Here is a 26,490-nt window from a genome sequence, read left to right as displayed (position 1 = left end):
AACACCACTCCCATCCAGCACTGATGATGTTCCCTAGTTGGGTAATGAAACGTCTGCAAGAAAACCATCAAAGTCAGAGAGCACCAAGGACCTCACAGTCCTCCTCTTCCTCCCCCTCCTCCTCCTCCTCCTCCTCCTCTCCACAGACCCCACACCCTTCTAGCACTGATGATGTTCCCTAGTTGGGTAATGAAACGTCTGCAAGAAAACCACCAAGCTCAGAGACCACCAAGGATCCTGCAGTTTGAACCCTGAGCTACAAATATTCTCTTCTATCGGGGCCATCTTCTCCTTTTTTTTTCTCCCTGTAGAATGAGTACATGTTGCTGGTGTACACCAGGTGGTCCCACCACCATCAAGCTACTAGCAAGTTACGCCTCGTCTGCCCTGTCTCCGAAGGATATTGCTGCAGCCAACGAGGACCTCTGTTACTGTCTGGAATGCGTGGAGGAGTACCACAAGGCGAGAGATGAAGTCCCGTCTTTACACCAGGTACCCCGATTCTGGCCCTACAGTCCGCTTGGGCGAGCTTGGCATTTGGCTGATTCTTATATCATCTCTGTGTTATAGTCTTTTTTTTCTGGCATTCAACTCAGAAATAAAAGTAAGTTTTTCTTTTTTTAAAAAAAAACCTTGAAAAAAAAACTTTTTGTTTTTAATGAACTAATTTTAATGTTGCTACTCCCATCTTTTGTATCTTGTTAGTTGCTTTCACTTTGATACTTCAGTTTATTTATCCTTGGTTTAAAGTTTGGGGTGGATTTTTCTTTTTAACATTGTGTCCATTTCAAGAACGGCTATAAAGTCTTTTCTGGGGGGTTTCTCCCCCCTCCTCAATCTCTGCCAGATGGATGACTTGTATAGAGCAGAGGTCTCCAACCTTGGCAACTTTTAAGATTGGTGGACTTCAATTCCCAGAATTCCTCAGCCAGCAAAGCGGGTTGGACTAGAAGACCCTCAAAGTCCCTTCCAGACCTATGAATCTATGCTCTACGGTGCTCTTCTATTTTTTATATTTATGGAGAATGTTCCTAGAAGAAAAGGCAAACCGAAAGAAAAACTGAAATTAAATTAAATATAAAAAACACTGGAAGTCTTTAAGAAGAAACTGGACAGCCATTTGTCTGAAATGGTATAGGGTTTCCTGCCTGAGCAGGGGGTTGGACTAGATGACCTCCTAGGTCCTTTCCATCATCATCACATCAATGACTTCTGTCCTATTTTTCAATTGAGAATTATATTCATACTGTTTCTCCTACTTCTTAAATATTTTGCAAATCCCTTCACCCAATCGACCTCTTTCCTAATCTCCAAATCATAAATCTATTATTATTATTATTATTATTATTATTATTATTATTATTATTATTATTATTATTATTATTATTATTATTATTATTTCTTTTCAGCACTCTGGGGCACTCTTCTAGAATTTGTCCTTTTGTGTTTCCAACCGCAGATCCTGTGGGATTGGGAAGTTTCCCGTCTTGTCGACCGCTTTGAGAAATCCATGCAAGAGGACGATGAAAATGACCTGTACTTGGTGGAGGAGGACAGGATCACCCCCTTGATCTCCTGTTACACGGGGCCTAATTTTGAGAAACGTCTCCGGGTGCCCTTGTTGGAAGTCCTCAAGTACCCCTACCTGCTACTTCATGAACACCTCAGTGAGTTTCGAAAGGAGACTCTTGACCCAGTTGATGAGCAGAGGCTACCACAGTCTGCTTGGCGCCGGGTTTTATCCCATCCTTGGTGCTCTCTGAGCTTGGTTGGGTTTTTTTGCAGACGTTTCATTACCCAACTAGGTAACATCATCAGTGCTAGAAGGGAAGGGGGGTTGTGGAGTGGAAGAGGAGGAGGTCCTTGATGCACTGATGATGTTACCTAGTTTTTTAAATTTGTATTGTAGACAGAACAGTTTCATCTAAGCAGGAATCTCCAAGCCTGGCGACTTTAAGACTGCCTGGCTGAGTAATTCTGGGAATTACTTTGAAGTCTACAAAGTCTTAAAGTTGCCAAGTTTGGTGAACTCCTGATTTAAGTATTAGGACCATAGGAATCAAGTGGTCTAAGGCTTTTCTTCTTAGCTTCCCAAATCTCTGGATTCAGAGATCCTTTCTTTCCTGGATCCAGCTCTGAAGAATTGATGTTTGCCCCTGGGCATTGTGGCTTCTTGTTTTGCCAGCTTCTACCATTATAGCTGCAGATTTGAAACAAATCTTTTCAGCGCTCCTGCTTTACAGCATCTTCGTAGCATCTCTTCAGCCTTCTAATCATCCTTCAACTTTTTCTAGATAAAACTCATCTTGGGTTTTCTTCGCAGCTGGCATAAAAATAGAGCGTGCAAGGGTGCTACAAGCCGAGTAGGCAGGAGGTGTGAAAAGAGAGATAATATTTCTCCTCTGTTTCTCTGACCTTCCCCCCCCCCCCCTTTCAGCAATCCTATCCATTGAAAGATAAGCTTTTCAAAATTTATTTGGGGAATAAAAAGCTTTCTGTCTTTTGAACAAGCAAAGATCTAGAAGCAGGTGCCAGCTTTGACCTTGGAGACTGAAAATGAATTTTAAAAAACCCCAATGCTTTATGCTGCAGAAACAGCATTATTATTATTATTTTGAGTGCAGCTTTGCTCTCTGAAGGATGCATAACATCTCGTAGCTTTTGAGTTGTGCTTGATTTTTGTGGTTTCCTCTCTCTGCAGGCGAGCTGTGCGTCGATGCTCTTTGCAAAATGGAGGAAATGAACTACTCCTACCAAGTGGTTGGCAAGCATCCCGGTATCTATTTACTCATGGTGCACCCCAATGAGACAGTGAGTGGTTATTTCCTTTCACCCCCCCTCCAGAGCTAAATTGTCTGTATTTCTGCAGCAAACACTGTGAGCCTGGCACCCAGGAAGATCTCCAATGTGGTAAACCTCGTCCTATTTAGATACGTGAATCTGCAAGGTTGATTTTTATTCGTTCATTCATTTAGTTTGCCCCTGAACCGATTTAGCCAAGAGCAAATCCTGGTTTGTAAACCTGGTTTCCTTGGGAGTAACAGAGTTAGAATGCAAGATTCTGGCATTAACAGAATTTAATGGTTAAATTGCAAACATAGGTTTGCTGGTTGCGCTTCTAGAAAGAGGCAAAAATGTGAGCTGCAATTTTAATTGAATTTTTGTAAATTTAAGACCCTTACTGATTAACAGAATAACACGATAGCAGAGTTGGAAGGGGGCCTTGGGTGTGTTTTATGCTGCATTTTGTTCAATGTCCATAAGCCGCCTAGAGTCACCGAATCGAATACGTTTGATTAATAAATAAAATAAATTTTAGGTATACATGTCCTCGGCTTACACCCATTCATTTAATGACTGTTCAGTTACGACGGGGCAGAAAACAGTGGCTTAAAAATCAGATCTCACACTTAACAACTGTCGCAGCAGGATTCCTACAGTCACATAATCAGTGTTCAGTTGCTTGGCAACCGGCACGTGTTCATGACGGTTGCAGCATCCCGGGATCACGTAATCTCCATTTGGGACCTTCCCAGTGGTGGGATTCAGCCGGTTTGCAACCGTTCGGTAGAATGGGTAGCTAAATTTTGCTGAGTTCGGAGAACCAGCTGAATGCACACTGCTTCCAGAAGTCCATTCTAGGCCTTGGAGGCCTAGAACGGCCTGCTGGAAGTGCGTGGATGCCACTTCCGGAAGTCCGTTCTAGGCCTCAGAGGCCTGGAGGACGCCTCCCAGGCCTAGAACAACCTGCCGGAAGTGCGTGGATGCCACTTCCGGAAGTCCGTTCTAGGCCTCGGAGGCCCAGGCCTGCATCCAAATAAGAGAACCGGTTGTTCAGGTATTTGAATCCCACCCCTGGTGAAAACCTTATTTGCTTAATGACCACGTGGTCCGTTTGATTACCATGGCAAAACCAGGTCATAAGATTAGGGGTGTGGCTCTTTTAAAGACCATGACAATATTGGAAGTTCCGGTCCCAGTTGTCATAAATCGAGGAACTGCCTGTACTGTTACGCAGCCAATCCGTGAATCCTTCTAAAGCTAATCTGAAGGGGTGCTTCCAATCCCCAGATCCGCCGGTGGGCCATCCTGACTGCTCGAAACCTGGGCAAAGTCGACCGGGACGATTATTACGACATCCAAGAAGTGATGATCTGTTTGTTCAAAGTCATCGAACTGGGCCTCTTTGAAAACCCGGATATTTATAGCTCCGCAGGGGTTGAGAAAACCAAGCTGGTACTGTTGCCTCCCCATCTGTATGACACCAGCAATTACAAAAACTATTGGCTTGGTAAGTAGAGAAGATGGCAAGTTTTATGAGAATTTGGGTTTAGCCTGTTCCGGCCTACCTTCCTTCCTTCCTTCCTTCCTTCCTTCCTTCCTTCCTTCCTTCCTTCCTTCCTTCCTTCCTTCCTTCCTCCTTTTTTCCCTTCCTTCCTTTCCTTTCCTTTCCCATCCCTTTCCCTTCCCTTTCCTTGACTAAAAGACCCCCAAGGTCCCTTCCAGCTCTATTCTGATTACGTTTGATTGTAAGGAAGAAGCTTGTGGATTGCCAAACCTTGCACAAAACGGCCAGTTAACTGCATGATTTTGGGCTATTTTCATGCAGGTCTCTGTATGCTGCTCTCGGTGCTAGAAGAACAAGCAATGGATTCAATGCTGCTCGGACCAGACAAGCAGAATTTCATGCAGTCCATCATGAACACCATGAAAAAGCAGACAGATGGTAATCAATGAATAAATTTCGCAGGCTGCGATCAAATGAGTTAGAGGCTGGGGTTATTCCTTTACACTGAATGGTTTATTTAATAACGTGTGTGTGAAGTTTATGACGGTAAATGACCCTGGAGTTACAGTTGCAAGTCGTGGCAATTTTTAAACAGGTCCTCATCACATCTCCAGCCTGATTTTACGACATTTTTGCAGCAGTCATTAAATGAATCACTTGTTTGCAATGGGCGGGTTTTTTGTTTTGTTTTTTTGTTTTGCCAGAAACATGACTGTGGGATGCTGCAAACAGTCCTAAATGCAGACAAAACACAATCCTGTGACTTTGGGGGAGGGTAAGTGGATGTCAGAACTTCAAATTTGGGTCATAAGTACCTTTTTGGAGGTCCTTCATAAGTTCAAACGGTGGCTATGTGACAGGTTGTTCACCAAGAATTGATGCAAAAACATCAACTTTCTACAGTTTTTGGGAAAGCATTTGGTCATTTATATACTTTGATGTTTAAATAAATGTAATGTGGTTTTTTTTGTTTTTTTTTGTTACTCCAGGTGAAAGCCATGACCCCTTTTGGCCCGTCCTCCACTGTTTCATGGTGATCCTGGATAAGTTGGGGTCCAAAGTGTGGGGTCAGTTGGTGGATCCGGTCCAGGCGTTTCAGACGATCATCAACAACGCAAGCTATAAGAAGGAAATAGAGAACATTCGCCGAAACTGCCCCAGGTCTGTGCCTTTTACTTCAGTCTCATGATAGAAATCTGGAAAATCAGATTTAAGGACGATATCTGTGGCGTTAGGTCCTTTCCTTATCAATTTTCAAGCAATTCTCTCTGTTTGGGACAATACAAAAAGTAGGGGTCTTCAAACCTGGCCCTTTGATGACTTGTGGAGTTGAGCTGAGGAATTCTGATAGTTGGAGTCCACAAGTCATCAAAGGGTCAAGTTTGAAGACCCCTGGCAAAGAGGAAGGTGTGCTGGATCTGTTTGCTGCTTGAATCATTTGTAAAATTAACACAGGCAGGAAGTAAATAAGTAAAAGATTGCCAATTGACCAATAACCAAGCCATCACTGGCTCTTATTCCAGGTTTCAGGAAGGTTAAGCGTAACTTTTTTTTAAATTGTTCCTGGTTGTAAACTGGGACGTTGAATTCAAGAACATGCTGCTTTTCATCTTTCTTTGATGCTCTTCATCCTTTTGCAGGACAAAATCAGAGCCATTATTGGACTACGGGGATGAAACAGTTACCTGCAGCCAGATTGTATATAACTACAACCTTGAAAGACCCAACAAGGTAAATTCCGAACATCCTAAATGGTATTTATTTAGTTCAGTACTTAGCAACTTAGAAGTTATGACAACCCCCCAAAAACGTACTTGCAACCCAGAATCAAAGTTGCAACGGCCACCCCATGATCACATGCTTGCATTATGGGTGTATTTACATCTGTTTGCAGCGCGCTGCCCTCACACAATCACAATTTAACTTCCATCTTCCTTTAAAAAAAAATAATAAAAGCCCATTTCGGACAATGGAGTCACTTAATGAGCACAGATTCTCTTAACCACCACGGTGGTTTGCTTAAAAGTCAAAAGTCATAAAATGGGATCGGTCGTGCGATGACCAACTTCACAACTGGCCATGATTCCAGACTCAATTATAGTTGTAATTCGAGCACTACCTGTAATGCTGGGGGATTTGGGGAGTTGAAATCCACACATTTTCAAGTTGCCACGATTGAGAAACATGTCTTAAATGATCAGTGGTCCAGGAATGAGTGGAAGCATTCACTGACTGTGTCAGACCTGCTGCCACTTAAACCTCTAAACAGAAACAATCCTTGGCTCCATTTGTTGAGATAGGTATAATTTTATCAGAACTCAGGTACATTGCAGTAGTGCATAGCCAGAACTGAGAATCGTGCGCCAAAGTCCCTAAGTTCAACTTTTCCCTCCCTTAATTGCCTCCCATCGCTGATGCCCCCACGACCAATCAGGTTCAAGCCAGATGTTTTCAGAATAGACACTTCAAAGTAGGTTGGCATGCAGCTGCCGCCTTCTCCCAGTCAGGTGACCTTGAGACAGCTTCTTGGGGGAGATACAGCAGTTACTTTCGCTTTCCCCCTCCCGTCCACCCTCCCCAGGGCCCATGGCAGACAGTCACCGCATGATAGCGAAGCGCAAGCAAGCGTGAGGTGGCAGCTGACAGACTGTCTGGATTATATTTCAGGACTCAAGATTGAAGACTACTGCTTGCTTGGACTACTGCCCCAACTTTTATGAAGAAATGCAGACCCTGACCGACATGTTCCAGTACGACATCGGGCGGGACATGCGTTTGCACCACAGCACTTTCCTCTGGTTCATTCCTTTTGTCCATTCCCTGATGGACCTCAAGGGGCTGGGCGTCGCCTACAGCATGGTGGTCATCCAACACCTCTGTTCAGAAGTCAAGGAGGTCCTCCACCACGCCGTCCAACCTTGTGACAAAGTGTCTCAGTTTTTCATCTGGATCCTCGTGACGGTGGTGGAGCTCAACTTGAAGAAGAAATGCTTCAACACTTTGTGGGTCAGCTCTCAAAATTGGGTGGAGGTGGTGGTGACGTGCGCCAGGCTTCCAAGTATGGCGTTTGCCTGCGGAGCTGAGAGGGACTTGGCCAGAAACGGACCTAGAAGTCTCACAAGAGTACCATCTTGGGAACCGGATTCTATACAGTCTGCTTGCATGAATTTGATCCGACTTTTCCTCAAGGAGGGCTACCAGATGGGGCAGAAGGCCTCCCCATTCCTTAACGAGCTGAATTTGCTTCGGCGTAGTCACGAAGACTGGAAGCTGAGCCCCCAACAGGCGCGGGAATTACAGACATGCTTGATTGAGATCATAAGAAGCCTCTGGACTAAGTCATCAAGTACTTCCTCCCATGGAGCGAGTCCTACCCGTCTGTTTAGAGAACAGGAAGGGAGAAGTCCAGGATATCTTCCCCAAGAACACTCAACCTATCAGTCACCAAGGAGGCAGGACGAAGTTTTTCAAGAAAGAACTTTATCCGAGAAAAAATATAGCTTGGAGGAGGAAGCAAAGAGAAGCATTTGTGGACAGCAAAGCCATCAGAGAAATTCCGAGTTCCATTTGGCCAACATTAAACAGGAACCTAAAGAGAGTTTATTACATGAGGACCACATGTTGCACTCAACAGGGGGGCCCACAGACGCCCAGAACAGCGGAAACTCCCATTCGAGACTGATGAAGCAGAATAGCTCCCTAAACCAGGGCAGTTTCGACAAAGTCTTTCAGAAGAAAGATACCAGCGGGAAAGAAGAGAAGCCCAGAATTGTCAACACTGATCTTCACCAATGGCCCAGCAGTTCTGCTTTGGAAGAAAAGCAGATTCCCAAAAAGTCCACCGAGAAAATGAAGTCAAACAAAGCTGACCTCACTTTGAAATTAAAACAGTTTGTGCAGAATAGGAAGAGACTGCTGGGGCCGGAGAGTGAAAAGCAGCAGTCCATTAAGGAGGAGAAGCAGGATCAGGAAGGAACGACCAGGAGAACGTCGAGAGATGGTAGCAGTATGTCCAACTGGGCGCTAAGTTTGGAGAACGGCTTTCAAGCTAAAATCCTTTCCATAAAGAAGGAGCCCAGAGACAGTTTGGCAGAATTTAAGAGCGCTTGGAAAAGTGGGGCAGAGTCAGAAGAAAGTAGCACAGACGATGAACTGAATGTCCCCTTGCTGGAGATTAGGAAGGAGCTGGTGAGAAAGAAATCGATGGTCCAAGCAATGGAGCCCGAAATGGACAGAGATGGCAAATTGTGTTTAGCTGCCGGTCGAGAAAGTACCTTGAGTTACCAGAATCCCAATCAAAGAAAAGTTCAAGGGGCATTTAGGTCTTTATCTGAGAGTGAAAGTCACACATTGTCTTCTGAAGCAGGTGGACCCTCAAACCAGGTCATCATCATTTCAGACACGTCTTCCGACGAAGAAGAGAACAAAGTGAATTTGAGCCGGAGGAGCCAAGAAGAAAATCTGAGTGTGTCCCTTCAGAAAGACCCCGAGGCTAACGAACAAGACGCTAACGAACAAGACGCTATAACTGTTTCCAGTTCTCCGTTGATGTACGGGGAGTGCGAATCGCAGTGCTTTGAGTTTGAAACCGAAGAGGAGATTTACTCCGCTTGGCAAGATAGCCAGTTGGACAAGACAACGGAGGCAGATGTTTTTCCAGTGAAGACAGCTGGCAGGTCCGCCTCATCTGACTTGGAGTTGGCTAGGCACCTTGATGAGCAGGATTATGACACAGATCATCTTGGGCATGACATTATTGAAAAAAACGAGCAGGAATTGGAACAGCAGGTGAAAATCGATAAAACCAAACTGAAACTTCCTGTCCAGGCCGATGGAAAAAATGTCGGTGAGGGAAGCACAGCTGTTGGTTCAAAGTATTTCACAGCCATGCACGCCGATGGTCGGGAGACTCCCAGACAGAGTTCAGCTTCAACTTCCAGTACACCACCACCACCACCATCATCTGTTAGACCTTTGACACCATCACTGGAACCAACTCCCAGGCCAAGGAAGAGCTTGGCCAAATCCAAGTGGCTCAACACGGCTCAACGGAGTCCTGAGAAAAGAAGGCTCGTGGCCGAAAAGAAATCGCCCCGCGCGACGCCATCTGGATCGCCTCATCCTTTCGTGGTCCCTCCCAAAAAAGTCCACCATTTCCCCGAGCCGACGTCCACCGTGGAAAAGCTGGGCCTGAAAAAGAGAGCCCGCAGAGCTGCGGAGCTCTCCCAACGTTCTCACGACGTCGTCGCCCAGTTGCGCAGCTATGGGAAAGCAGCTGGGCAGCTTCCCCAAAAAAGGAGAAGGGCCAAACTGATTGAACCTCGGCGGATGGTCATCCGGAACAAAGTGCTGTTGGCCAGCCAGGAACGCCAGTTCTTCAGGCAGTCAAGACCCGAGAAGACGGAGAAAGGGGAGGACGTTCCCAGAGCAAAAAGGACTTTTCTCAAGCCACCTGTGGCGTCTACTAGCAAGGAGGAGGTTGAAAATCTAAAAGGAAAGCCTAGCCAGTTCAGTCATTCTTCTAACCATGTGAAGAAATTGCTACCACAGCATTCACGAGGGGATGATGGGTCCCATTCTGCACCTCTGGAGAGAGAAGCTCTTCCCTCGTCAAGGCAAGACCCTCTCAAGCCTGACTCAGATGTTCCAGGATGTTCCACCTCTGCTCCAGAGAGGGTCTGCTCTTCAAGTGAAGTTGGCAGGGGCAACTCAGATTCCTCTTCCGATCAGGGTAGCAAGAACTGGAGTGAGAACGCATCTGGGCTAAAGGAGGACCTCAACCCAGAAGAGAATGAGGATGACTTATTCCTAACCCAGAGAGATCCGGTGGACATGGAGCTTTGCTCACAAATGGACAGTAGCAGTCACCCAGAAGACACAGTGGTCCTCCCAACGTTGCAGGATCCACCTCAGGCCATTGAGAATTGCAGGCATCCCGGATGTCCTAAAAAGATGGAAGGAGCAGGTCCCTTCTGCCAAGGTCATTCTCTGCCTAACCCTCCAGACCACGTCTTTGCCAAGCCCTTCGCGCCTCCCAAGCCTTCCACCAAGAAAATCTTCAGCTCCAGTGCTGCTTCTCGGCTTGCCAGCCTCTCCAAAGATCTAGAGACCAGCTCCACGCATGTAGCAGCAGCAAAGACCTCCAAGGCAGATGGCGTGAGGACCAAGCTGACTTTGGCCAATCTCCTTTGCCCTAGCAATATGAATAATCTCTCCACACAGCCCCAAAACAGCCATGTTGTCGGTAATGCCAGCAAGATGCCCGTTCCACGCTCTGACACGGGTCAGGAGGCACGCCCGTCCTTTGCCCGAGTGAACAGTTCTCACAATCAGCCTAGAGACCACAGCATTTTCACCAAAGAAATCCTGAAGTGGAGCTACGATATGTTTGCCAACTTCAGGGAGCTGGGACCACCAAGCCATCTTTTGCAGGCACTCGTTATCTCTGTTCCGGTCAAGTTTCCGAACTACGATGACTATTTTAAGATTTTCTTCCCTTTGATGATGCTCAATGCCTTTGAAGAGGTAAGCGGTCTTTTTTTTGCTCCAGGACTATTTCAGAGGTCTAAATGTCTGTGGCGATTCTCAAATCATCCAGATCGTGGTTATTCACAAAGGTGCTTTTCGAAAAGGCTACTGGACTTTCTTGAGGAGCCATGGTGGTGCAGTGGCTAGAAAGCAGTATGGCACGGCTTCTATTTTTCCAAAGTCGGTAAAATGAGGAGTCAGATTATGCCGACTTTGTAAACCGCTTAGAGAATGCAGTAAAGCACTATGAAGCAGTATATAAATCTAAGTGCTATTGCTATATCTGCCTGCCTGCCTGCTGCCTATCCACCCATCCACCCACCCACCCACCCATCTATCTATCTATCTATCTATCTATCTATCTATCTATCTATCTATCTATCTATCTATCTATCTCCTATCCGTCTACCCATCTATCCGTCTATCTCCTATCTATCCGTCTATCTATCCGTCTATCTACCTACCTACCTACCTACCTACCTATCTATCTCTATTATCTATCTTATCCATCCATCTATCTTATCCATCCATCCATGGTGGCACAGTGGATAAAATTCAGTACTGCAGGCTGACTCTGCCCACTGCCAGCAGTTCGATCCTGACCGGCTCAAGGTTGATTCAGCCTCCCGTCCTTCCGAGGTCAGTCAAATGAGGACTCCAGATTGTTGGGAGGCAGCAGGCTGACTCTGTAAACCGCTTAGAGAGGACTGTAAAAGCACTGTGAAGCGATACATCAGTCTAAGGGCTGTTGTTATTTCCCCCTTGAAAACATTTCACTTCTCATTCAGGAAGCTTCTTCAGTTCGGGTGAGAAGCAAAAACGTTTTCAAAGGGGGAGGGGGGAACCCCAAGGAAATCCAGTTGCCTTTTTTTTAAAAAAAGCACCTTTGGAATGCAGATGTCTTGCTCACCCATTTCAAGCTGGCTGTCAGGGGAAAGTTTAAATGAAACAAGACACAACACATACAACAAACCTCTCACTTTAGGATCCAGAGGTTTATTTAAATTTAAAACAGAAATTCAGTTACTTTCATTGAATAACTCATTGCAGTGAGGGCCAGATGCACAAGCAGCCAAGACTTTGACGGCTTAGTGGCCCAAATGGCACCACCCTCCTCTCCAAGGCAATCTTTATACTTTAACACTGTGCCCACCCATAACTTCTGGAGCCACTCAGCAGCCGTTCCCCTTTTCTTGTTAAAACCACCAGCACGTGACTTTCTGGAACAGCAGCATTGCTAGTTCCCTTTTCTTGGAACTGACCCATAGGTTAGTTCCCTATTCTAGTTCTGTTGCCCTGGGTACCGAGCCAGTTTCCTGCTCTTCCCTGTCCTTGCTCTACCCACTGCTTAACCTCACTTCCGTTCCCACACCTATCATTGCAAGGGGCCAGTTCCTCTTTTCTCATACTTTCTAGTCCCATATTCTGTTTATATGAAGAAATGTGTGCCGACCACAAACTTTCATCATTTCCTACTGAAAGTCAGCAGCTAAAAGCCCGAGCAAGCTCAGGTCTAATTTATAATTGATATAAACCGCTCATAAAAGAATTATTGATCTATTTTTTCCCCCCTTTCCCAGCTCCTAGCTTATTAGGGAAGATAGTTTCCGTGAGCGGAAGCAAGCGATAGACCTCTGCAAGAAACGATGAGATAGAGCAGGGGTAGGCAACCTTGGCTCTTTTTATGACTCGTGGACTTCAACTCCCAGAATTCCTGAGCCAGCCATGCTGAGAGAAAAGGGAGAGGTTTCCAATTCTGGGAGTTGAAGTCCACGAGTCATAAATGAGCCAAGGTTGCCTACCCCTGAGATTTGTTGCATTTTAGGCAAGTTGCTTTGAGCTAAAAGGAAAAAAAAACAATAGGACGTAAGCCCGTTTAAGAAAGAACGTTGGGCTGCAGAAGTTTTGTGAACCTGTTTTTCTTACCTGCCTAGGTAGCATCTTCATATATGGGACAACTATATGTGCGTAACTAATGAATTAACCTCCCTTCTCTAGGGGTTACAAGGATAGTGGTTAAGGTGCTGGCCTAGAAAACGAGACGGTGAGTTCCGCCAGAGAAACCAATCAGCAACCAAGGGTGGTGGCTCTCTCTGTCTTCAAAGAGATGCTGGACAGATGAGATGGTTTATTCAGTAAATCATGATTCACATTCTGTCGTGGATGGAAACCACATCTAAATTCAATCTGAGTGGGTTTACTCAGAGTTCCAGGCACTAGATTCAGGCTAAAAGCAGGTAGTCCTCTGTTTTACAACGGCACCCCCCAAAAAGTGACCGTATGACCATTTTCCATACTTACGACCGTTTCGGCATCCCTGTGGTCACGTGATCAAAATTCAGACATTTGGCAACTGACTCCTATTTATGACGGTCGCAGTGTCCCCGGGGTCACGACCTTCCGACAAGCCAAGTCAACGGGGAAGCCCGGTTCACTTAACCACCGTGTGACCGGCTTAAGAACTGCAGGGGTCCACTTAACCACTGCAGCAAGACAGGTCGTAAAATGGGGCTAAACTCACTTAACCTCTGTCTTGCTTAGCCACAGAAATTTGGCGAGGACTACATGCATTTTAATGCCATCGTGCATGTCCTTCTGGAAGTTTCCCACCGGGAGGGGTGTCTTTGGAGGTGTGGGTGCAACGGGGAATAAGGAACGTTTCCACGTCGGAGCGAAATACGGTGTCGCAAAGGCGGGGCTCTTTTGTCCAGACAATACGTTAAACCAAGGTTGGCTTCTTTCGCCCCCCGTTTCCAGGTAGCATCTGACTGGCTGGAGCATCGGAAGCTGAAAGAGCCCAAGTCTTTTCATTTGACTTTACTGAATTTCAACATGGATTTGAACAAAGCCGATTTCACAGGTCAGAAAACGAGATGTAAGCTAAGAGATAAAAAACACAAATACAGATCTACGAAGAGCCCTCGCCTTGCAGTCATTCATTTTCAGCGGAACTGGAAAAAGTGACTTAATTGACCATTTTTCACGCTTAAAACCGTGGAGGCATCCCCATGGTCATGTGATCCAAATTCAGACACTTCCGGTTCATATTTACGACTGTCGCAGCAGCATCCCGGGGTCACGTGATCCCCTTTGGCGACCCTCTGACGAGCAAAGTCAATGGGGAAGCCGGATTCACTTGACGACTGTGTGACTACAACTAGACCCCCCCTGTGATGAGAAAGGTCACAAAATGGGGCAGAATTAGCAATAGACATGTTGGGGTCCATTGTGGTTCTAAGTCAAGGACTATCCTGTAGAACTGGGTGATCATGCTTTTATTGTCCTTCTTTTTTCCCCCCAGCTAATATTTCCCAGCATGATGTAGAAAATCAACACCATCCCAAGGACGATGACCTGGTCTTGCTGACGGTATCTGACAAACGGTTCTACTACGATGAACGGGAGGGGGAGAACCGGGCCATTCGGCATGTGGGGTTCGTGACTCGTTTTTCTCATCCTTCCATTCATAATGCTAGTAAGTATTTGTGGATTGCTGTTTTGAGGATTGCTTTTTTGTCATGTCAATGCCACAGGAAAAGTCTAAGCTAGCGGCTGTCCAAAGAGCTGTAATTTATTTATTTTTATCCCACCTTTCTTATGAATAACTCAAGGTGGGCAATTTACTTAGTTCTCCTTTCTCCATCCTTAAAAAAAAAAAAGCCTCTTAGAAGATCACACCATGATTTGGGTCCTAACGTTGAGTTCTGACTAAGTGCTTGGAAGATCAAACCGTGATTTGGGCCCTAACGTTAATGAGTTCTGACTCAGCGCTTGGAAGATCAAATCATGATTTGGGTCCTAACATTGACACGTTCTGACTCAGCGCTTGGAAGATCAAATCATGATTTGTGTTCTAACGGGAACGACTGTCTTGAGTGCTTGGAAGATCAAACCGTGATTGGTTTCCTAAGGTCTACGAGTTCTGACGAAGCATTGATGATAAATCCTCTCTGTTGATCTGTTTTCCCAACAGAAAAGAAAGAACAACAGGTCACTTGTCACCTCTCCATCCAGACTCAAGGAAATCTCTCGCGCATTGAGAAAGAGGTGAAATGCCTAGTGGTCAGCTCCTTGGCGACAACCCACCGGAGGTTTCAGGCCCTCTTGATGCTGAATCGCAGCCCATTAGCCATGCCCATCCTGTCTCCAAGCGCCCCCTACTTCTCCCCGAGAGATTTAAATGCCAAGTCTGAGAAATCGGTAAGAATGTTGATGGTTGTTCACAGAATAACAGAACACCGTAGTTGAAAGGGACCTTGGAGGTCTTCTAGTCCAACCCCTTGCTCAGGCAAGAAACCCTATACCATTCTGGACAAATGGCTGCCCAGTCTCTTCTTAAAAGCCTCCAGCGATAGAACACCCACAACCTCTGAAGGCAACACGTTCCACTGATTAATTGTTCTCACTGTCAGAAAATTTCTCCTTAATTCCAGGTTGCTTCTCTCTTGATGAGTTTCCATCTGTTGCTTCTTGTCCTGCCTTCTAGTGCTTTGGAGAATAGGTTGACCTTCCTCTCTTCTTTGTGGTAGCTCCTTAGATATTGGAAGACTGATATCATGTCACCCCTCGTCCTTCTAGACTTCCCGAATTCCAGCAACTGTTCCTTATATGTCTTAGCCTCCAGTCCCCTAATGATCTCTGTTGCTCTTCTCTGTACTCTTTCTAGAGCCTCAGCATCTTTTTTATATTATGGTGATATAAAACGTTAAGCCGTTGCTTTCTCTTCTCATAATCTGTGTCTGGTATGAAACGAGACACTCTTTTGCCAAACTGGACTTCTCCTGCCATTTGGAGAAAGGAGGGATGCAGACCCGGATGTGTTGGGGGAGAAGACATCTCCAGTAGGTCATGGACATGATGACCTGGTGCGATTCTGTTCCTCCTCCCTTTCCCCCCAGCTTCCTTACATGAGGGACTTCAACGAAGGGCAGAGGCGAGCTATTGAAAGTGCTTACGCCATGATAACCCAGCATCCATATTCACCCAAGATCTGCTTAATCCATGGACCACCTGGGACCGGGAAATCGAAGGTGATCGTTGGGCTTCTGCACCGCATCCTTGATGAGGTAGGCCATGTGGATCCCGTTGCAGGTTCTGATGGTCATTATGAGTTGGGTTGAGAGTGGTGTAGGAGATGACCAGGCTGAGCCCGAGGGAAGGGTCAAACGCATCATCAGTCATGAGACCCTGCATGTCCAGCCCAGCTTGAATGTCTTCGTAATTCCCACTCGTTTCCCTTGGCTGTTAGTAGCTCAGATTCTTGTAGAGAGCTCAAGCTTGCAATAAATCTTCATACTGCCTCACTCTCCTGATATCTCCGTGCTTGACAGATGGGGAATTTAGCCCATGTGGATTTTGAGAATGTGTTGTGAGCTCACTTACAAAATGGCTGCTGTCTGAGGCATGTTTCTTAGTAGGAACTAAACTTACAAGCCCCAAATCTTTTTCCTATCCCCCCAATTTCCATGATTTCTTTTCTGTACGATAAATCTGTCTTTCCCAGTGAAGTTACGGATTTCCATCAGCTACATGTAGTCCTCCACTTTCACCCATTCATTTAGTGACCGAAGTTACAACAGCACTGAAAAAAAAAGGGGCTTAAGGCCAGTCCTCGCACTTACAATCTTTGCAGCATCCTCGTGGGTCAGGTGATCAAAATTCAGGCGCTTAGCAAATGACTCATATTTATGACGGTCGCAGTGTCCCGGGGTGTGTGTCATGTGATCCCCTTTGGTGACCTTCTGACAAGCAAAAGTCCATGGGGAAGCCAGATTTGCTTAACAACGGTCTTCCTAATTTAACAACTGCAGGGATTCGCAGGAAAAGTCATAATACGGGGAAAATTCTCACTTAGCAAATTGTCGTCATAAGTCAATCCCCTGTGTGGATACATCCATAGGTGCCTTGTCAACGAGCGGGTGGCGATTGCCTTCCTCCCGAAGCAACTCTTTTAAATTTAAGAGTTTCATGATTTCTTACGTTTATATTCCGAAGCCAAGACCGTCTTGTGTCATTTTTAATCCCCAGCGATCGGGAAAGGAGAACGCCGTCCAGAGGCTGAACGCCAAGATCAAGACGAACCGCATCTTGGTTTGCGCGCCTTCCAACGCCGCCATCGATAACCTCATGAAAAAAATAATTTTGGAATTCAAAAAATACCGGGAGAAAAACGCTTTAGGTATGAGCGGGTCTCGCCTTTCCTTCTCCCCCCCCCTTTTAATTTTAATTTATTTGTGGCCGTTGTCATTTGGGGGAAGCAGTCCCTGGAGACAGGAGGACAAATTGCACAAGGTTTAAGACAGGGGTCTTCAACATTGTCCCTTTTAGGACTGGTGGACTTCCAACTCCCAGAATTCCTCAGCCAGGCACGCTGGGAGTTGAAGTCCGCAAGTCATAAAGGGGCCACGTTTGAAGACCCCTGGTTTAAGACATTGAAACAACGTGATGTGTTATGCCAGTTGTAATACAGGGAGACTGTGACTTAACAGCCGTTCGTTTAGTGACCGTTCAGCGTTACAACGGCACTGGAAAAAAGGGACTGATGACTCTTACTCACACAAGACCATTGTAGCATCCCCATAGTCGCCTCAACAACATTTGAGTGCTTGGCAACTGGCTCATATTTATGACGGTTGCTGTGTCCCGGTGTGTGTGTGTGTGTGTCACTTAAGAAATGTCTCGGTAAAATGAGCTCTTAGATTCGTGGGGGGGTGATACACAGACTCTAAACAGCTCAGGGCTGTAAAGCACTAAAGCAGCATATAAGTGCTATGGCTATTTACTTATTGATAAAATTTGATATTGTTGAACAACTCTGCCTTGAGAAACAGCCCAACTCTGCCTATTTGTGGCTTCTAGGAAATTGTGGCGACATCAACCTGGTCCGTCTAGGGCAACAGAAGTCGATCAACAGCGAAGTCCGGAAATTCAGTTTGGACGATCAGGTCGATCGCAAAATTAGTGAGTGTGAAATTGCGTCACCTTTTTTTCCTCTCAAGCCCCTTTCTTGGCTTAGGAATTGGATGGTGCTGGGGGTCTTAAACTTTTTTTTTTGGCAGCCCTGTTTTTTATTTTTTAATTATTATTATTATTATTATTATTATTATTATTATTATTATTATTATTATTACTATTATTATTATTTCCTCTCGGCTGAGGAATAAAGGATAACGGGAAAGCCACAGAGCCACTTTGCTCTTCAGGCAGTGTCAGAAAAGTAGAGAGAGGCTTGTTAGAATATAATACTCAACCCAGTGGACTCTACTGTTGAGAAATATCACCCCAAACCATTAGAGATCCCGAAAGAAAAGTCCTGCAAAGATCCTTAAATCTAGGTCGGAATATTCCAGAGGGAGCAGAAAGAATAGAGGTAAGTAAAACTACTAAAGATGGAAAAATCTCTTACTCTTAACAGGAGATTCGAAGGGAAGAGAACCAGCAACTGATAAATTTAAGAATAAGGATATTGATGAATTGGAAACTAGCTTTGTGTGAAACCCTGAATCCAACTAATCCTCAACTTACAACAGTCCATTTAGTGACCGTTCAAAGTTAGAACCTCACTAAAAAAAGGGACTTAGGACCGTTTTTCACACTTACGACCGTCACAGCCTCCCTGTGGTCATGTGATCAAAATTCAGACACTTGGCCACTGGCTCTTATTTATGACGGTCGCAGGGTCATACGATCCCCTTTTGCGACCTTCCGACAACGATCTGAACTTGAACCAGATTCTGGACTGAGCGAACCAGATCTTCAACCTGGTTTGGAAAAAACGGGATGTCCTTCTCTTTGATTCCGTAGACAAAGCCATGCTTGGTAAACACCAAGACCTCCAAAAGAGGAAGGAAGATTTAGATCGGCAGCTGGACACGCTTTCTCGTCTGCGGGCCATGGACCGAAGCGAGAACGGGAAGAAGGTAACCACCAGATCCCAAATAGAAGGGGTTATTTTTGGAGACATTGGTAGCGGACGAGTGGGTGCTTCTGATTCCACCCACGATCTCTTGGGAGAGAAAAAAAACAACTAAACCACTGGAACGGAGTTAGGACTAGAAGAGGGATCCCCAACCCCTAGTCTGTGGACCATTACCGGGCCGCAGCATGCCAGCAACCGGTCTGCACAAACAAGCAAAGCCCCATCCGCGGGATGCAGGCAGCACACAAAATCACGCCCCCTCCGGTCCGCGGAAAAACCTCTCTCCATGTAAGCGGTCCCTGGTGCCCAAAAGGTTGGGGACCCCTGGACGAGAAGACCTCCACGGTCCCTTCCAGCTCTATTCTGTTCTACCTGAGGTGGTGGTTAGAATTAGGCAGGGGAAGAGATTTGGGCACATAAACATGGCGGGCTGGTGAAAATAGTCTTTTGGCAAGAGCTTCAGATAGACCTCAGCATTTCTTCATCTTTCCCCTAGAAACCCAAAATCTGTGGGGTCTTTGGTGCTCTTTGAACTTGGTGGTTTTCTTGTAGACGTTTCGTGACCTGACTAGGTAGCATCATCAGTGCTAGAAGAGAGTAGGGATTGTGGAGCGGAGGAGGAAGAGGAGGAAGTTATTGTCCTTAGTACTCTCTGAGCTGGGTGGTTTTCTTGCAAGCGTTCCATGACCCAACTAGGTAACATCATCAGTGTGAGATGGGAGTGGAATTTGTGGAGTGGAGGAGGAGGAAGAGAAAAAGGACTTTGGGGTCCTTGGTGCTCTCTGGGCTCGGTGGTTTCCTTGCAGACATTTCATGACCCAACTAGGTAACATCATCAGTGCTAGAAGAGAGAGAGGTGTGTGGAGAGGAGGAGGAGGAAGAGAAGGGGGGGAGGAGGTTTTGTGGGGTCCTTGTTATTCTTTGAGCTTGGTGGATTTCTTGCAGACCTTCATCAGTGCTGGCTGATGACGATGTTACCTAGTTGAGTCGTGAAACGGTGGTTTAATATACGCTGTGCAAGATTTTGGTTGGTTAGAGGAAGCTGATGTCTCAATTTCTCAAGCCAAGGCATTAAAAGGGAGGTGGCTGATGTGACAGTTCGTGGGGATGGCTCACCTGGTGCCAGCTCCTGGTGTCCAGTTTTCAACATGGCTTGCACAAACGATGGTTCTTGGTTTTGAAAAAAAAGTTTGTCTTCTGTTTCAGAAACAGCAGCTGGAGGACGAAATTTGCCAGCTCTCCAAGGAGAGGCAGGGCTTGGCTTCTCAACTCAAAGAGGTAGAGTTCCTAACATCCCTCAGTTGGTCTTGCCAACAGACAATCCAAATTCTTTCTTTAAGAATCGGGAAGCGGGCTGAATTGTTACTGGCGCTGGTTTTTTTTCATCCCCCAGTGCCTTGATTTGTGCCTCAACCGCTGGGCCAGCTCTTGACTTTTGGGCAAGGCTGGAGGGAGAGGAATCTAGACTGATCCGTCCCCGATCCGAATTTCGAACCAAGCTTTGAATTCTCCTGGCTCTTCTGCTTTTCAGGCGCGCGGGCGATCTCAGGAATTGAAAGCCAGCATCATTTTGGAGTCCCACATCATTTGCTGCACCTTGAGCACCAGCGGAGGGGTGTTGCTAAAATCCGCTTTCCGCAGGCTGGGCGGGGACCCCGTCAGCTGTGTGATTGTGGACGAGGTAAGACGCCTGCGGTGTGTCCCTTACACTTGGGAGACACTCAGCTGCTCCCTCCTGTGTACAAGGGAATCCTTGACGTACCGCCACAATGACGCCCAAATCATTTCCGTTGCCAAACAAGACAGTTGTTCAATGGGTTTTGCCCCACATTTACGGCCTTCTTTTTTGCCACAGTTATTAAGTGGATCATTTTGCGACCTTCCGACAACCGTGACAAGCAAGGTGGTAAAATGGAGGCCAAACTCACTTTTAACAACAGAAATGTGGTCGTGAGTTAGAGAACTGCTTGTGCCGTTCATATCGTATGAGAAAAATGTCATTGATATTCTCTCAAGAGCCAGTTTGGGTCCTTGGATTAATTGCCCGTATTATAAATGGAATTCGTTCCTCCAGGGTTGTCCATCACAGCCTGCAACGGCTGTGTTTCCCCTCCCCCACCCCCCAACGCCACCCCGTCATCCCTCCGTTTAGCAAAGCACGACCCATTTCCTGCCCCGTGGCAGGACAAGAACAATTTAACAGTACATTACTTCTGCCATGTGCTGGGAATAAATTCTCGTTCAGACAATTACACGCTTCTCTTGTAGCAGGAGTTATGACTCCCTGGCATCCTTTTTAATTTGCAAAGTTGCTTTTTACCCGTTTCAGACCCAGCCGCCCGTTTCCCGATCCCCTTTTCCGCCAAGAAGTGGGGTGGATAGTTTTTAAAACACATTATATATATATATGTGTGTGTGTATATATCTATTCAGTGCAAAACCCGAGGGCTGCGATCAGCGGTGTGTGGGGGGGTTATTATTCTCCTGATTTTCTCTTAAAAAGAATTTGGAATAGCTCAAAAAAAATCTACTCAAACAAAAACTGGGGGCAAGGGAAAAAAAAGCAAATTATAGACTGTCCTCTAGAAGGCTGTGCACCCCATTTAAAAAACAAAATCAGGGGAAAAATCCTGAAAATAAGAGCTGAAGGAGTTACAAATTCAGAAGGAATTCTGCAGATCTTTCCAGCACAGATAGTCCTTGACTTACAACTGTAATAGAGCTTGCCCATGGTGGTCATAATTTGTGATGGTTCCTAAACAAGTTCTCGTTAAGTCGAGGATCACCTGCACCTTTTTGTGAGTTGATTGCAACTTTGAACCGTTGCTAAGCGGCCAGCCGTACATCATCGAAAATTACCTGTGTTTCTGTTTGGGCTTATTCCTCCTCTCCTCCTTGCAGTTTCTAATTTATTTCTTCCCACTCTGGTGCTTTCTTACAAAAAGGCGGGACAGACGTGTGAAATCGAAACCCTCATCCCTCTGATCCATGGCTGTAAGAAGCTGGTCCTGGTTGGCGATCCCGAACAGCTGCCTCCCACCATTAAGTCCCTGGTACGTAGTTGCATCTTTAAGGTGTCTCCAGATGTGCGGGAAAGTGGATCTTGTCTTCCTGGCTAGCAGTTGTTTTCCTGCGGGCTCTTCAGCCCAGCCACCTCCAGATGTGTTGGGCCTCTCAATCTCCTCCTTATGTCCCAAAGTGGCCAGCTCTACTTTTCGTCTCTTCGTTACACTAGTGGAATTATTATTATTTTTATTATTGTTATTAATCAGCTGCTAAAGGTCTACAGGCTTTCACGTTAATTGCAGGATTAAATTAATTGCTCCGTTCTTTGTCACCGTCTCAGTCATTGCTGTGGTGGCGAACTGCTTCCCTGCCTCCTTTCTGATCAAATAAATGATAGGGTAAACACACAGGGGGGAATTCACGATCTGGAATTCGGGGATATTTGACTAATGAGGTAATTACAGGGATCTCTTATTTCCCTTGTAGTGGAGCAAATGGGGGGGGGGAAGCGTTTCAAAATGCGTCCGCCATTTTGGGGAAAGTTTTTGAGGAGGAAGAACATTAAGTTTAATTTACTCACGGTCTCCGAGTCACGATGCTGGAGTTTAGTGGCCTGGGTGAGTGTGTTTTGAACCCACTCCTCTCTTTTATGGGGAGGGAAAGATGATGAAAACCAACATCAAGAATGCCTGCTCTGGGCTGATTGCGGTATCTTGTCAATTGAATCGTTTTTATCTCCTCTGTTTTTTCCATCTGTAAAATGGGCACAATACAACCGACCTTCCCTGTGGTTGATGAAAGACGGTGGAAAGCACAGTAAATCAATTCCACGGGGCAACAATTTACAACAGTTCATTTAGTTGGCCGTTCAAAGTTGCAACGGCCCCGGAAAAAAAAATGACTGACGGCCGTCTTTCACAGTTGACAACCTTTGCCTCGGTCACGCGATCCAAATTCAGATGCTGGGCAACTGGCTCGTATTTACGACGGTCGCAGCGTCCCGGGGTCACGTGATCCCCTTTTGCGACAAGCAAAAGTCAGTGGGGAATTCAGAGTCACTTAACAGCGAGGTTACTAAGTTATCAACTGCAGTGCTTTGTCTTGTTCTTATCAATTGTGGTTGTAAGTCAAGGACTGACTACCTGTATATTTTCAGAATATACATTCAGAAGGGCACTCCTTCTGAATGTCTTTTTTCCCATGTTGTTAGAAAGCCCAGGATCATAGCTACGACCAGTCTCTAATAGACCGTCTCTGCAAGCACCTGAAGGAACAGGATCAAGAAAATATCTCTGGGAAATTTCCAGTGCTTCAGCTCACCGTTCAGTATCGGATGCACCCAGAAATTTGTCTTTTCCCCTCCAAATATATCTACGAAGGGGTCTTGACCACTGACAGGTAGGGAATGGAAGCATCTTGCTAAACAAGTAAAATGTGGGTCTGAGGTCCCTTTTTCCCCCCCACCCTGCCCATTTTTGCCTATTTTTAAATTTGTGTCTGGGCAGCCCCAAGGCGTCTTCTGTTGTTTTTTTTTTTTTGTGACATCACAAACGGCGTATACGATTCTGTCTTGGGTTTTATATTTTTTTTTGAGGGGGGGTGGACTCTTACGTGTAAAAAAAACAAACCCATCACTGTCATTAACCTTCTATCCAGCAATTCAGTTTGGGTTTGTTGGATTTTTCTGATGTCTTAACGTTTCCCCTTTTTTAAAAGAATCGAGAGACAAGTCTTTCAAAAAAAAAAGGGGGGGGGATTTTTTTTTTTCTTGAGTTGCAACGAGAAAATTCTAGCTGTTTTTGTACCAGCCTTTTCAGATAGGCCAGACCAGGAAATGGACGTCACGAGTTGGAACAGAATTATATTGACATGTTTTTGAAAGTTTGATGGTGTTTTTTCCATTTCTTCCCCGTTATTTCCCAGTCAGTTAATGGAGGAACTAGTACAGGGGTAGGCAACCTGGGCTCTTTTATGACTCGTGGACTTCAACTCCCAGAATTCCTGAGCCAGCCATGCTGAGGGGAAAGGGAGAGGTTTCCAAACAGCCATGCTGGCTCAGGAATTCTGGGAGTTGAAGTCTACAAGTCATGAGGGGGCCATAGTTCCCCCATGCTGGCTCAGGAATTCTGGGAGTTGAAGTCCACGAGTCATAAAAGAGCCAAGGTTGCCTACCCCTGGTTTAGTCTATGCTTCTTCCTGACACTTCCTGGGCTTAAATCAGGGTTTTTGTACCAGCCCTTGCAACATTTCTACCTAGTTTCTCCAAGCCTTGTGCGTGAGACAAGCTCAAAGATTTGGCCACGCCTGTGTGATTCAGTGTCTCTGTTTGAAAAGTGGCCTGGTGTCAACTCTCTCTTTGCCTCTTTCTGTCCTGTGACAATTCTCCCACAACAGGAAAATAGCAGAAGATCGCTTCTCGCTGGCCTGGCCTTTCCAACCCTATTTGCTTTTCGACGTCTTAGACAGCCGCGAGGAATGCGAGAACGAGTAAGTTGTCTGGCCTGTGTCGCTTCAATGCGCCTCAGTGGCTGCAGACGCGACAGCCAGGGAAAACGCCAGTCCCGTCTTTTGGGAACTTCCCTTTCAACAAGCATTGGTGTCCGAGTAGTCCCGGCTGGGGAATTCTGGGAGTTGAAGTCCCACTCATCTGAAAAGTGTCGAGGTTGAGAAGCACTGATTTAGGGAACTGTTTCTTGCCCGCGTCCCCCGATGCAGTGCTTGGCTTTAATGGGAAGGATGGAGCCAATTTACAACCTTAAATTTACCCCTCGCTTGTTCTCCTCCTCCTCCCTCTTCTCCTCTAAATTCACTTTTCCCCCTGTTTGCCTTGGTTCAGCTCCTTTTATAACCCCCAAGAATTGAAGCTGTTGACGGAGCTAATGAAGGTCATTAAGGGGAAAAAGAAGGACATGGGCTCCCGCCAGATTGGAATCATCACTCCTTACAACGCGCAAAAGAGGAGGATACAGAGGCAGCTGGATAAAGAATTTGGAGAAAACAGGTGAGTGCCGAAGGGGCGGACGTCCCTCTCTGTCTAATTACTCCATGTCCTGAGATTTTCCCCCCCCTCCTCCCCCCCAGTTCACCTTCTGCTTCCTTGTCTCTCTTCCCCCTCTCCCTTAAAATCTCTTAAATTAAGATTTATTACTCATCTTCCCTGCAATTACCCCCTTCATTTTCCAAGGGGGTGTTTGTTTGTTTGTTTTGAAGGTGGGGGTGTGGGTTAAAAGTAATCATCCTGACTCATCTTCCGTCCTTCCTTCCTTCCTTCCTTCCTTCCTGTCCTTCCTTCCTTCCTTCCTTCCTTCCTTCCTTCCTTCCTTCCTTCCTTCCTACCTTCCTTCCTTCCTTCCTTCCTGTCCTTCCTTCCTGTCCTTCCTTCCTTCCTTCCTTCCTTCCTTCCTTCCTTCCTTCACTTACTTACTTACTTACTTACTTACTTACTTACTTACTTACTTACTTACTTACTTATTTTCTTTCCCTCCCCAGTGTTGGGGAAATTGACACCGTGGACGGATTCCAAGGCCGGGAGAAAGATTGCGTCATTGTCACCTGTGTGCGGGCAAACAGCACACAAGGATCGATTGGGTAGGTCTCCCTGCCCCCTTGGTGCCAGGAACTGGTGCCATTTTACTTCAGGGCCGGGTGTTTCTCATGTTAGGCTCCTGAGATGGTATAGGTCCTCCTGCTTGAGCAGGGGGGCTGGACTAGAAGACTTCCAAGGTCCCTTCCAGCTCTATTCTATTCCTGGACAGCTTGGGGGGGGTGGGGCGGTGCTCCAGCCCCAATTCTGGAATAGAATGAAGCAAAACTAACTGTCTTCTTCTTTTTTTTTTTTTTTGCATGTCTAGAAGGTTGTTTCTCAACCTGGACAATTTTAAGACATGTGGGATTCAACTCCCAGAATTCCCCAGCCGGCATGCTTTAAGATGCACCTTTAAAGCTGCTGGCTGGAGAATTCTGGGGGTCGAAGCCCACCTGTCTTAAAACATACTGGCTAGGGAATTCTGGGAGTTGAAGGCCGCCCGTCTTAAAGCTGCCCCCACGTTTCTAGGTTCAGACAGAAACCCACCTTGCCTTCTGTAGCAATCAAAAGCACCAAGCTTCCTGGTCAGCAGATGGCAACCAAGAGTAGCGAATGAAATTTATGGTGGGACCACCTCTTGGTTGTTTCTCAATCCTTTAAGATGGACGGACTTCAACTTCCAGAATTCCCTAGCTGGCCTAGCCAGAGAGTGTGAGAAGTTGGTTTATTTTATATCCCACCTTTATTAGTTTTATCAATCATTCCAGGTGGCAAACTTATCCAGTGTACCTTCCCCACAACCACAGCCCTGGGAGGTGGGTTGGGCTGAGAGAGAGAGAGAGAGAGAGAGAGGGACCAGCCCAAAGTCACCCACCTGGTTTTCATGCCTGGGGTGGGACTAGAACTCATATCTCCTGGTAATTGGCCCAAAGTCACCCAGCTGGCTTTCATGGCTAAGGTGGGACTAGAATTCCCAGTCTCTGGCGATAGGCTCAAAGTCACCCAGCCGGCTTTCATGGCTAAGATGGGACTAGAATTCCCAGTCTCTGGCGATAGGCTCAAAGTCACCCAGCCAACTTTTATGGCTAAGGTGGGACTAGAATTCCCAGTCTCTGGCGATAGGCTCAAAGTCACCCAGCCAACTTTTATGGCTAAGGTGGGACTAGAATTCCCAGTCTCTGGCGATAGGCTCAAAGTCACCCAGCCAACTTTTATGGCTAAGGT

General features: G+C 46.1%; 1 protein-coding gene across 1 annotated transcript in view; it reads left to right on the top strand.

Annotated features, from left to right (window-relative positions):
• Nucleotides 1-312: 312 nt before the first annotated feature.
• Nucleotides 313-26,490, top strand: part of SETX (senataxin) — a 31,644-nt gene continuing 5,466 nt past the window's right edge. The window contains exons 1-22 of the mRNA XM_029285278.1: nt 313-492; nt 1,460-1,667; nt 2,702-2,811; nt 4,072-4,291; nt 4,610-4,726; nt 5,278-5,449; nt 5,929-6,019; nt 6,956-10,813; nt 13,574-13,691; nt 14,118-14,291; nt 14,790-15,016; nt 15,715-15,882; nt 16,844-16,994; nt 17,675-17,776; nt 18,620-18,735; nt 19,941-20,012; nt 20,266-20,415; nt 21,680-21,787; nt 22,951-23,138; nt 24,135-24,227; nt 24,577-24,741; nt 25,230-25,328. Coding sequence (XP_029141111.1) covers nt 313-492; nt 1,460-1,667; nt 2,702-2,811; nt 4,072-4,291; nt 4,610-4,726; nt 5,278-5,449; nt 5,929-6,019; nt 6,956-10,813; nt 13,574-13,691; nt 14,118-14,291; nt 14,790-15,016; nt 15,715-15,882; nt 16,844-16,994; nt 17,675-17,776; nt 18,620-18,735; nt 19,941-20,012; nt 20,266-20,415; nt 21,680-21,787; nt 22,951-23,138; nt 24,135-24,227; nt 24,577-24,741; nt 25,230-25,328 — 6,887 coding nt within the window. The remainder of the gene's footprint in view (nt 493-1,459; nt 1,668-2,701; nt 2,812-4,071; nt 4,292-4,609; nt 4,727-5,277; nt 5,450-5,928; nt 6,020-6,955; nt 10,814-13,573; nt 13,692-14,117; nt 14,292-14,789; nt 15,017-15,714; nt 15,883-16,843; nt 16,995-17,674; nt 17,777-18,619; nt 18,736-19,940; nt 20,013-20,265; nt 20,416-21,679; nt 21,788-22,950; nt 23,139-24,134; nt 24,228-24,576; nt 24,742-25,229; nt 25,329-26,490) is intronic.

This window comes from Protobothrops mucrosquamatus, unplaced genomic scaffold (genome assembly GCF_001527695.2).
Source record: "Protobothrops mucrosquamatus isolate PMUCROS unplaced genomic scaffold, P.Mucros_1.0 scaffold1463, whole genome shotgun sequence".
Taxonomy (NCBI): Eukaryota; Metazoa; Chordata; class Lepidosauria; order Squamata; family Viperidae; genus Protobothrops; species Protobothrops mucrosquamatus.
Note: the sequence above shows the minus strand (reverse complement) of the source record. Positions and strands in the feature narration are given on the sequence as shown.